Here is a 12,937-nt window from a genome sequence, read left to right as displayed (position 1 = left end):
AGTTCCAGAGGCTGCTGGAGACCTGGAACTCCACGTGGGTCGTGCGCGCTGGGACCACCAAGTTAGAGTGGCAGCGGCCATGCGATGTGAAGCGTTTGTATGGCCTGTGCAGAGAGGAGAGAACAGGGGTAGACCGACACATAGTTGATAGGCTACAGAAGAGGCTACGCTAATGCAAAGGAGATTGGCATGAAAAATTAACTAAACAACTGGAGAAGCGAGAGAGCAGTCCCTCCCTCACTAACAATTCACTGAAACACTAAAATATAACTTTTCTAGCTACCACTAGAACTTAAAATTGATGTAAACTACAGTGGTTCAATGTTTCCAGGAATAGGCTCAAACTTAGTTTATTCCGCTAGTTAACTTGGTACAGTATTCTTCCGTGAAAACCCGCCTAGTGCACCGTGTCCTATGACGCCGTAGCTAACTAGCATGCTGGCATCCAAAACACACGGTTAGCACCAATACTTGGTAACAACATGCTACCAATGGATCATTCGTGTCCGTGTCTAGTTCATAACGCAGAAGTAATTAAACATTGGCTAGCTAACACAAAGTCAGTCCTGCTAGCTACACATGTGGACTACACATCTCGAATGTTCAGAAAGTTAAGCTTACGTTGCAAAAATCTTATTGACTAAAAATGATACAGCTAGCTGGTAGGGTTAGCTAGCTAGCAGTGGGCGCATTGTAGACTATGTTAGAAAATGTAGCTGGCTAGCTAACTTCGAAAGTTACTCTGTATTACGCCTTTATCTTGATACAAAGACAACTATGTAGCTAACTAACATTACACTAGTCAAATCATTCCGTTTTAATGTATATAGTTTCTACAGTACTGCTAATTGGTAAAGTTGGCTAGCTTGCTGTGGTGTTATGGTGTTGACGCCGTTTCGAAAACGGCGCGACGAACGAACGAATAGCTGGCTAGCTAACCTTGTTAGTTCCTCAGAGCTACACCTTTATCCTTGATACAAAGACAGCAGATACAACTATGCAGCTAGCTAACAATACACTAATCAAATCGTTAAAATGTAATGTAATGTTATGAAATGTAATATTACCCGCGGAGCGAGGTGCAGCACGACCACTCACTCCAGCATCCGGAAGTAATCCTGATACTAATGCAGATATCTCACCTGAAGTTGTTTCTTCTTGTAAACCTGATAATAATGCAGATATCTCACCTGAAGTTGTTTCTTCTTGTAAACCTGATAATAATGCAGATCTCTCACCTGAAGTTGTTTCTTCTTGTAAACCTGATAATAATGCAGATCTCTCACCTGAAGTTGTTTCTTCTTGTAAACCTGATAATAATGCAGATCTCTCACCTGAAGTTGTTTCTTCTTGTAAACCTGATAATAATGCAGATCTCTCACCTGAAGTTGTTTCTTCTTGTAAACCTGATAATAATGCAGATCTCTCACCTGAAGTTGTTTCTTCTTGTAAACCTGATAATAATGCAGATATCTCACCTCTAGTTGTTGTACTCTTCTTGTGGTTACATTTCCATTGAATTCACTGCAAATTGCAGCCCAACCCTCTTGTTCTACTGCTCAGTAGCAGCGGTGGGGTTTTAACCTTCAATAACTGGATGGCTTAACAACATTTGTTTTGGAGCGTTTTTTCATACACACAAAAGTTTTTTTTTAACAAATTATTTTTGCCTCTGCCGTTGTTTCGTCTCAAGATTCACACCAGTATTGGTGTTTTCAATTCCGGGTTTTAATGAGCACCACTAGACCAACAGCATGTGTTCATACTGAACCTAATCAGGATTAACCCAGGTGTTCATACTGAACCTAATCAGGGTTAACCCAGGTGTTCATACTGAACCTAATCAGGGTTAACCCAGGTGTTCATACTGAACCTAATCAGGATTAACCCAGGTGTTCTCATTTAGGCTTACTTACCTGACTCCAGGACTCCAGTCTCTGACTAACTTTGCCAAATTTAAGACACATTCAAAGCTACTTAAATGTCCTAGTTTAACTAGTTCTGGCTTAATCTAAGCCCTGCAGGGTCTGAATCGATCTGTTTGTTTCAGTTTTCAGTTGTTGAATCCTTTGACGTATTGTTGATTTCAAAACTGTTCAGTTTCAACAAATGCACTGCGTTGGTTGAAAAGTGATACTAAACTTACATACCATGCACTATTTTGACATAGTGGAAGATATACTGTTTTTAATACTAAGATGGACCAAGATATGTGCTCATTGGTTTGCAAGAGGGCAGCAGGTAGCCTAGTGGTTAGAGCTGACAAGGTAAAAATCTGTTGTTCTGCCCCTGAACAAGGCAGTTAACCCACTGTTCCCTTGTAGGCAATCATTGTAAATAAAAATTTGTTCTTAATTGACTTGCCTAGTTAAATAAAGGTTAAATAAAATAAAAATAAAGTCTGTTATGAGGTTAATTTGTTTTGCAATATGTTCAAATTGAGCTTTATTTATACAGCACATTTCAGACATGGATGCAACGCAATGTCTTCACAGGAAAAAACAAACATAAGAGGATAAAAAACAGAAGATTAACGAGAATCCATTGATTAAAAACTCAACCATAACTAGATGGACAAGCCAGCACAGGTGTAACACATACTGACTAACGAGGTGACACCAATCAGTGCACCCCTACGTGCTAACGAGCTAAAGTCCAACCTCAAAACATAAATGGAAAAACCAAAGCCTGTAACACCTTCCCCTTTAAGACAACAAATATATCCTATATTTTTGTTGGACAAGTTTGCTCACCACTAACAGAAAACAACTTCCATTTCTCATTATAATCAACTACAATGCTTCACCTTCTACAATATAAACATGGTGTTTACTGGCTGTCAACAATTAAAAACCTGAAAAAACATTTCTAAATAATAACATACAATCGTATCTTTTGTCCTTTTTCTTTCTATAGAATTCTAAAACTCATTAGCTTCTAGAACTCTCGTCTTCCGAAAACTCACTAGCTTCTAGAACTCTCGTCCCATTGGAACGAGCCCAAAAAAACGAATCCCCAATACAGAAAAACGTGCAGTCAAAATAAATTGTGATCCATGGCAACGCACTGGCTAAACGCAAAACACAAATCTTTTTGACTGCCCACCCTTGAGAAAATCAGCAACCAAGTTGTAATTACCGCGGACATGTGCGATTTCAAGAGGAAACTCCTGCAATATCCATAGTAACTTTCCACCTCACTGCGGAGCTTCTCTCTCTTTTCAGGGTTCACTAGATAGGCATGTTGTTGGATCTGGGCCCAGTCCCTAATGTCATGCTCTAGTACATTTGGGTTGGCACATCTGAGAATGAACCCTGATATTCTAAAAGCAGGGCAACAATGTCAATATAACTGTACCCCAAAAAATTGTCAGTTGGTTGCATAAATAATTATCAGTACTAAATGTTACATGAAATGTAAATATGAAATATTTGGTTGCATAGTCTACTTTCAACATCTTTTCAATTACATTTTGCTAGGTGGGATAGCCCAATGTCAAAACACAGTTTAAACGTTTCCAAAACAATAACCAATATGCAGAAACAGTTTGGGATAAATTGAAAACCTCAACATAAAATGTGCTATGTACACAAACATCTGCCACAATAATCACATTAATTGTATTTTTCTTAAACAAGCACCTTAATAAACTGCACAAGCACCAGAAACGCTGTTGTTTTGACAAGTAGCAATAAATCACTGATATCTATTAGGGGGGAAATCAGGTTGTACGTGCTGTTGAAACTAACAACTAAAGCAAACACATGGAAATGGGAGATATCTGTTACCTCACCGGTTAGAGGACAACCTGCAGAAGACAGTAAGCTACATTTTGGAGCGATGCATTTAAATGTAGGGGTCACTAAACAAAGGAACGCAACACTTACTTGTCATCACTCATTGATATCATATTGAAATCAATTGCTCGAGAGGAGGGAGATGAGGTTGCACATCCTGTTAAAACTAACAGCTCAAAAACCACATGGAATCTGGGTATAATGTGTACATCACTGGTTAGAGGACCATTTGTAGAAAACAGCTAGCTACATTTTGATTCAAGTGGGTCACCAACGCGGTAAGTGTAACACAGCTCTTTTTTTTGTCACTTTTTTTTAAATCCCATAAATAATACTCTTTCAATTCAGAGCCTGGATTTTCCCCCTGAGGCTAATATCCATATCATGCTGAACTCAATAGAACAGGGGGCAAATGTTTAGGTTCTACATTGTGATATCATTAAAATACACCTTCTACAACGTTAAAATATTCTACATTATTTCATTGATATCATGAAACAAGTCCTTCATGCATGTATTTTCTGATGTGTAATCAGAGAACATTTATCATAGTATCTCTTGTCACATTGAGAACAGCTAAAAGGTTTCTCTCCTGTGTGTGTTCTGTAGTGTAGAGTCAGTTTGCTAGATGTCGTAAAACTCTTCCCACATTCATCACAGCTAAACGGTTTCTCTCCTGTGTGTGTTCTCTGGTGTAGTGTCAGATTGCTAGATGTAGCAAAACTCTTCCCACATTCATCACAGCTATAAGGTTTCTCCCCTGTGTGTGTTCTCTGGTGTGATATCAGGCTGGTTGACTGAGTAAAACTCTTCCCACATTGAGTACAGCTATACGGTTTCTCTCCTGTGTGTATTCTCTGGTGTGATATCAGGTTGCTTAGCTGAGTAAAACTCTTCCCACATTGAGTACAGCTATATGGTTTCTCTCCTGTATGTATTCTCTGGTGTACAGTCAGAAGGCCAGATGAAACAAAACTATTCCCACATTGATCACAGCTATAAGGTTTCTCTCCTGTGTGTGTTCTCTGATGTATCATCAGATTGTTAAATGTAGTAAAACTCTTCCCACATTGATCACAGCTATATGATTTCTCTCCTGTGTGTGTTCTCTGGTGTGATTTCAATTGTCCTGAGAAAACAAAACTCTTCCCACAGTCAGAGCAGCGGTGAGTTTTCTTTCCTTTGGGTCTCTGCTGGTGTTTCTTGAGGTGTCCTGATCTGCAGAGACTCTTCTCTGCCTCGTCAGCATCATGAGGTTGTTGAGGCTCCCCAGAGGATCCACGATAATCACGTCTCTCTCCTGTGTGAACAACAAAGTCAGACAGATGTTTAAAGGCCCACAACAGCGGAAATCCCCTGTAAAAGGTTATGCCAACAGTGTAGCCATGAAGTGCAAGATCGGGAGTGCTACTCAAGGAAACTCACTTTAAGTTCTGTGTCTATTCACTAATTCAGGGGAGTTCTCATAGGCTGACAGCAAAAATAGCCTCCATTTACAGGTTGCTTATGAGTGCATTTCACACTACTTTTGGATTATAATTGTAATGCTCGTTTGAATGTTGTTGGGTTATATTTTATTAAACTAGATGTGTTGCATAGCATATGAATACATTAATGTTAAACATAATAGATTTGTATTGTATTAACATAGAATAGACGTGACTAACTGGAGGGTTGCTGGACAGCTAGGGTGTAGGCTGAGTAGACTCGTGACACACACACTGCCTGGTTGTGGAACCACTCAAGGACATGTGTACGTGGGGGACTGGTAGAATGGAAGATAGCTGTAGCACAAAAGCAGAAACTGTCCTAACTGTAGCATAAAAACAGACACTGTCCTTGGGTGTCTGACTCTCGGGTACACACACGAAGATAAGCTAGAAGACAACTATGCTTGGCAACAGTGATGCGCCAGGAGGCTGGGACCAGCCTGTGCACCTACGATAGGCTGAGTAAGTCTAAACCACACTCAGCCTCTACTCTGACAGGCTGGCTCTGAAGCAGGAACTATCTCTGTCAGAGTATTAAAGAAGAACTTTGGGTGTGACAGTTAGTTCTCTGTCTGCCCTGCGTGGTGTCACAGTGAGCCCATATATACAAACATCATATTTACCATTTATATATCATTGAATTAATTAAAGTACAAAGAAATCAGAAGTTACTCTGTGCTGACTATTTTGTTCTACTACCAGATTCGAATTGACGCAACCTAACAATGTCCTGCTTAATATGTTTGTTTTATTGTCTCAAATCAACTGCTTTATACTTTTTTAAAAAACCACTTCAACCAGTGAAATGTTCTTTGGTTAGCTTTTCCCTGACAATGAGGGTATGTACAATTAGTGTATGCCAAATTAGCCCATAACTTCACCTAACAACAACATAGACCTACTGTAGGACCCATAGTTCACCTAACAACAACATAGACCTACTGTAGGACCCATAACTTAACTTAACAACAACATACACCAACTGTCTTTACCAGAGTAATGAATAAAGAAGCAATTTGTTGCATGTAGTGATATTTGTCATTTGACTGGCATTCAGAAAATGATTTCCTGGATCAGCTGATAGCTGAACATGTGACTGTAAACTAAATAGCTACAGTATTAAGTATTATGTGTAATTATTGAAGAACCACATTAATGACAGTATCCATTTGGGTATTGTGAATCAACTTAAGGTGACTCAGAACCATTGGATTTTGAAATTATTTATAATTGCTGTGCCCAGCGTAACATAAGGAGCCACTAAATGTTACGTAGTTAGAGTGCATTTCAGAGATCTGAATACAAAAAAACTGTCCGACAGCAAGATCCAGTATTTAAGTTGAAGTTCATCATATGACAAGCTTAACCTCTTACATCTAGACGTTCTGCTAACGGAACACCTGCTCCAATATCCAATGATAGGCGTGGCGCGAATTACAAATTCCTCAAAAATACAAAAACTTCCATTTTTCAAACATGACTATTTTACAGCATTTTAACCTCTCTGGGCTAGGCGGGACGAATTGGTCCCACCTACGTAACAGCCACTTGAAGCCTGTGGCGCAATTTTCAAAACCTTAAAAATCCTATTACTTCAATTTCTCAAACATATGACTATTTTACAGCTATTTAAAGACAAGACTCTCGTTAATCTAACCACACTGTCCGATTTCAAAAAGGCTTTACAACGAAAGCAAAACATTAGATTATGTCAGCAGAGTACCAAGCCAGAAATAATCAGACACCCATTTTTCAAGCTAGCATATAATGTCACAAAAACCCAGAAGACAGCTAAATGCAGCACTAACCTTTGATGATCTTCATCAGATGACAACCCAAGGACATTATGTTATACAATACATGCATGTTTTGTTCAATCAAGTTCATATTTATATCAAAAAACAGCTTTTTACATTAGCATGTGACGTTCAGAACTAGCATACCCCCCGCAAACTTCCGGGGAATTCGCTAACATTTTACTAAATTACTAACGATAAACGTTCACAAAAAGCATAACAATTATTTTAAGAATTATAGATACAGACCTCCTCTATGCACTCGATATGTCCGATTTTAAAATAGCTTTTTGGTGAAAGCACATTTTTGCAATATTCTAAGTACATAGCCCAGGCATCACGGGCTAGCTATTTAGACACCCGGCAAGTTTAGCACTCACCATAATCATATTTTCCATTATAAAAGTTTGATTACCTTTTGTTGTCTTCGTCAGAATGCACTCCCAGGACTGCTACTTCAATAACAAATGTTGGTTTGGTCCAAAATAATCCATCGTTATATCCGAATAGCGGCGTTTTGTTCGTGCGTTCCAGACACTATCCGAAATGGTAAAGAAGGGTCGCGCGCATGGTGCAATTCGTGACAAAAAAATTCTAAATATTCCATTACCGTACTGCGAAGCATGTCAACCGCTGTTTAAAATCAATTTTTATGCCATTTTTCTCGTAGAAAAGCGATAATATTCCGACCGGGAATCTCCTTTTCGGCAAACAGAGGAAAAAATCACAAAGACGGGGGCGGCCAGGTCACGCGCCTAAGCCCAGAGTCCCTTGATCGGCCACTTGAGAAAGGCGATAATGTGTTTCAGCCTGGGGCTGGGATGACGACATTCAGGTTTTTCCCGGGCTCTGAGCGCCTATGGACGACGTAGGAAGTGTCACGTTAGAGCAGAGATCCTTAGTAAAAGATAGAGATGTCAAAGAAGTTCCAGAAATGGTCAGACAGGCCACTTCCTGTAAAGGAATCTCTCAGGTTTTGACATGCCATTTGAGTTCTGTTATACTCACAGACACCATTCAAACAGTTTTAGAAACTTTAGGGTGTTTTCTATCCATATGTAATAAGTATATGCATATTCTAGTTACTGGGTAGGAGTGGTAACCAGATTAAATCGGGTATGTTTTTTATCCAGCCGTGTCAATACTGCCCCCTAGCCCTAACAGGTTAAAGACAAGACTCTCCTTTATCTAACCACACTGTCCGATTTCAAAAAGGCTTTACAGCGAAAGCAAAACATTAGATTATGTCAGCAGAGTACCCAGCCAGAAATAATCAGACACCCATTTTTCAAGCTAGCATATAATGTCACAAAAAACAAAACCACAGCTAAATGCAGCACTAACCTTTGATGATCTTCATCAGATGACACACCTAGGACATTATGTTATACAATACATGCATGTTTTGTTCAATCAAGTTCATATTTATATCAAAAACCAGCTTTTTTACATTAGCATGTGACGTTCAGAACTAGCATACCCCCCGCAAACCTCCGGTGAATTTACTAAATTACTCACGATAAACGTTCACAAAAAACATAACAATTATTTTAAGAATTATAGATACAGAACTCCTTTGTGCAATCGAGGTGTCCGATTTTAAAATAGCTTTTCGGTGAAAGCACATTTTGCAATATTCTGAGTAGATAGCCCAGCCATCACGGCTAGCTATTTAGACACCCACCAAGTTTAGCCCTGACCAAACTCCGATTTACTATTAGAAAAGTTTGATTACCTTTGGTGTTCTTCGTCAGAATGCACTCCCAGGACTGCTACTTCAATAACAAATGTTGGTTTGGTTCAAAATAATCCATTGTTATATCCAAATAGCGGCGTTTTGTTCGTGCGTTCAAGACACTATCCGAAGTGTAAATAAGGGTCACGAGCATGGCGCATTTCATGACAAAAGATTTCTAAATATTCCATTACCGTACTTCGAAGTATGTCAACCGCTGTTTAAAATCAATTTTTATGCCATTTTTCTCGTAAAAAAGCGATAATATTCTGACCGGGAATCTGCGTTTAGGTAAAAAGACGAAAGAAAATAAAGCATGGGGTCGACTCGGGCACGCGCCTGAGTCTCACAGTACTGTGAGCAGCCACTATCCAAACGCGCTACTTTTTTTCAGCCAGAGCCTGCAAAGCCACGATTCAGCTTTTTTCCGCCTTCTGAGAGCCCATGGGAGCCGTAGGAAGTGTCACGTAACAGCAGAGATCCCCTGTATTGGATAGAGATAATCAAGGAGGGCAAGAAATTGTCAGACAGGGCACTGCATGGAATCTTCTCAGGTTTTGGCCTGCCAAATGAGTTCTGTTATACTCACAGACACCATTCAAACAGTTTTAGAAACTTTGGAGTGTTTTCTATCCAAAGCTAATAATTATATGCATATTCTAGTTTCTGGGCAGGAGTAATAATCAGATTAAATCGGGTACGTTTTTTATCCGGCCGTGAAAATACTGCCCCCTAGCCATAACAGGTTAACGTTATGACTATAACTACTGTTCCCTGAAGGAGGGAAACTAGGTACAACATACTATTAAATCCACACGTTATGACTATAACTACTGTTCCCTGAAGGAGGTGTCATGACGTTGCCCTCTTTGGGTTTTCTATGCACCATCCCCCTACCTCTGTCTCCCCCACCCAGGCTCTGTGAGAGCGGTCGTAAATTCCTAAAGAGAATGTCCTGCCTCATGGCCACAGTATGGAGACAGAGTGGGTTTCATAGAAAGAACCAAGGAGTTCTTCCACCTCACAGGACTGGAGAACTGAACGACATTTATGTTCTGGAGAAGGTATAAAAGATCGGTGAAGATTCCAGCAACGAACTGGTCCGTTTGGTACAATTTTGTGAAGCTCATGAGAGACAATACGGCCACATTACCATGGCGCTGTTTATAAAATAGCCTCAGTTGTGAGACTTACATCTAATGCTTGTATAAAAATGAATGAATAAGGATAAAGCAATTGGGAATATGTTGGGATGCTTGTAAGATGTTAATGTGAGAGAATTGTGTTTCTGTTTAAAGTTTCACCAAGTCATCGGCACACCCCATGAACAGACGGGACCTGGCGTCATGAGACAGCCTTTTTCTGTTATTCCGAATATAACCCCCACCCAGGGTTTCTATCACCAGACCAGCTTACCTCGATAACGAGGGCCAAGGTTTGACCATGCATTCCTCGTTCTGAACTTTAACCATACAACGTGGTTAAACTCTTAGACTATTGATACAGACAGAATAAGAACAAGTCTTTGATATGAATTACTAGTCTGCAGCTAGGAATTCGGTATCATTGAACGCGAAGACCAACGAAACATCTGTCCTATAACAACATTAATGAATGTCACTTTGAAATATCCATTCTAACCGAGAGAGAGAGAGAGAGAGAGAGACAGAGAGAACGCGAGAACAAACTCTCCAACAGAATGAACTTTTCAACAAAGGTCCCGACGACACACTGAGTGTAAATATATATATTGATTGCAATTGTTCCCGAATGAATGAGCGTTCATGTGCAAAGGATTAGCATATCAATTGTTATAATTATCAACTCTTTTGTCTAACAAGCCGCCATGCCAGTTTAGCCCACTAGGGTACATTCTATAATTTCCTTGTAACCATATCTACTGTTTTGTATGCATTTCTGTGAATTACTTAGTTAGTAAATAAATGATTTTAAGACAATTGATGTATGGATGACTCATAGTGAAGACTGGGTTTGTGCAGATAACCAACAATTTACGATGTTTGGAATGAGACTGACGAGGTAAACAAATACGTCATTAATCAGAAGACTCATAGATCAGATATTATGATATCTGAAAGTTTTATTAGGAAAATTATAACTTTATAATCTGAATATTTTCCTTGGTGCCCCGACTTCCTAGTTAATTACAGTTACACGATTAACCTGTCTGGGCTAGGGGGCAGTATTTTCACAGCTGGATAAAAAAACGTACCCGATTTAAACTGGTTACTACTCTTGCCCAGAAATGAGAATATGCATATTATTAGTAGATTTGTATAGAAAACACTCTGAAGTTTCTAAAACTGTTTGAATGGTGTCTGTGAGTATAACAGAACTCATATGGCTGGCAAAAACCTGAGAAAATTCCAAGCAGGAAGTGGCCTGTCTGATAATTTGTAGTTCTTCTTTCTTGTCCCTTTCGAAACTACAGTATCTCTGGGGTTATGTTGCACTTTCTAAGGCTTCCATTGGCTCTCTAAAGCCTTCACAAAGTGGATTGAGGCGTCTCCTGTCTCTGGGCAGAGTATGGTAGCTCAGTTTGTCAGTGGTCTGCCTGATGACTAAGAGATTGGAGATGCGTGTTCACGAGACCACGCTGTTTTTTATTTTCCTCTTTGAATGAATACACTATTGTCCGGTTGGAATATTATCGCTATTTTACGAAAAAAATACCATAGAAATTGATTTTAAACAGCGTTTGACATGCTTCTAAGTACGGTAAAGGAACATTTTGATTTTTTTGTCTCGATATGCGCTCGCGCATTACCCTTTGGATAGTGACCTGAACGCACGAACAAAATTGAGGTATTTGGACATAAATATGGATTATTTGGAACAAAAACAACATTTCTTGTGGAAGTAGCAGTCCTGGGAGTGCATTCTGACGAAGATCAGCAAAGGTAATACAATTATTCTAATAGTAATTCTGAGTTTAGTGTTCCCCAAAGTTGGCGGGTGTCAAAATAGCTAGCCGTGATGGCTGAGCTATGTACTCAGAATATTGCAAAATGTGCTTTCGCCGAAAATATATTTTAAAATCTGACATAGCGATTGCTTAAAGGAGTTCTGTATCTATAATTCTTAAAATAATTGTTATGTATTTTGTCAACGTTTATTATGAGTAATTTAGTAATTTCACCGGAAGTTTTGGGTGGGAATTCATGTTCTGAACGTCACATGCCAATGTAAAAAGCTGTTTTTGGATATAAATATGAACTTGATTGAACAGAACATGCATGTATTGTATAACATAATGTCCTAGGAGTGTCATCTGATGAAGATCATCAAAGGTTAGTGCTTCATTTAGCTGTGTTTTGGGTTTCTGTGACATATATGCTTGCTTGGAAAATGGCTGTCTGATTATTTTGGGCTATGTACTCTCCTAACATAATCTAATGTTTTGCTTTCGCTGTAAAGCCTTTTTGAAATCAGACAATGTGGTTAGATTAATGAGAGTCTTATCTTTAAAATGGTGTAAAATAGTCCTATGTTTGAAAAATTGAAATTATTGCATTTTTTAGTTTTTGTATTTCGCGCCACGCTGTTGAATAGGGTGGGACGGTGACGTCCCACCTAGCCCAGACAGGTTAATCAGTTTAATCGCGAAACAATAATTACAGAGAGTTATTTGATAAATATGTCTTCAGTTTTAATGATGCCAAAGACACGACAGAGGGAAACTAGGTACAACATACTATTAAATCCACGCCTCGCTGGAAGCCCCGCCTTCCACAGGTGATGAACATGAGGCTCAGATTTATTCCTTCAATGTAATACTGCTCTTCACCAACCCAGGAAAGGGCAGCGCCAAACAGGTGTTGTACCTCATTTCCCTCCTTCAGGGAACAGTAATTATAGTCATAAAGTTACACTCCCTTTCAGTCGGTCAACTTCGGTACAACATACTATGGGGAAATACAATCATTCCCCATGCCGACCCAAACGGATACTAAATGAAACGGCCCATGGCAGACCAGCCAGACCTGACCCCGCAAGATGCGTCAGTTTTGTCAATTTATTCATTGTCTTTTGTTTGAAACATTACTGTCAATGTTGAGTAAGGACGCACACCTGATTACGCATGTAGAAGTAGGACTA

The 12,937-nt window shown here is 39.4% G+C and overlaps 2 protein-coding genes across 2 annotated transcripts in view; both read right to left on the bottom strand.

The window, feature by feature from the left end:
* LOC106591322 (zinc finger protein 271) overlaps nt 1–12,937 on the bottom strand; it is a 518,091-nt gene that overhangs the window by 391,530 nt on the left and 113,624 nt on the right. The gene's annotated exons all lie outside the window — the stretch shown is intronic.
* Nucleotides 3,667–12,937, bottom strand: part of LOC123733207 (gastrula zinc finger protein XlCGF17.1-like) — a 44,681-nt gene continuing 35,410 nt past the window's right edge. Inside the window, exon 3 of the mRNA XM_045712633.1 lies at nt 3,667–4,811. Coding sequence (XP_045568589.1) covers nt 4,304–4,811 — 508 coding nt within the window. The 3' untranslated portion in view covers nt 3,667–4,303. The remainder of the gene's footprint in view (nt 4,812–12,937) is intronic.

This window comes from Salmo salar, chromosome ssa02 (assembly GCF_905237065.1).
Source record: "Salmo salar chromosome ssa02, Ssal_v3.1, whole genome shotgun sequence".
Lineage (NCBI taxonomy): Eukaryota > Metazoa > Chordata > Actinopteri > Salmoniformes > Salmonidae > Salmo > Salmo salar.
The sequence above is the reverse complement of the archived record's forward strand: the minus strand, read 5'-3'. Positions and strand labels throughout refer to the sequence as shown.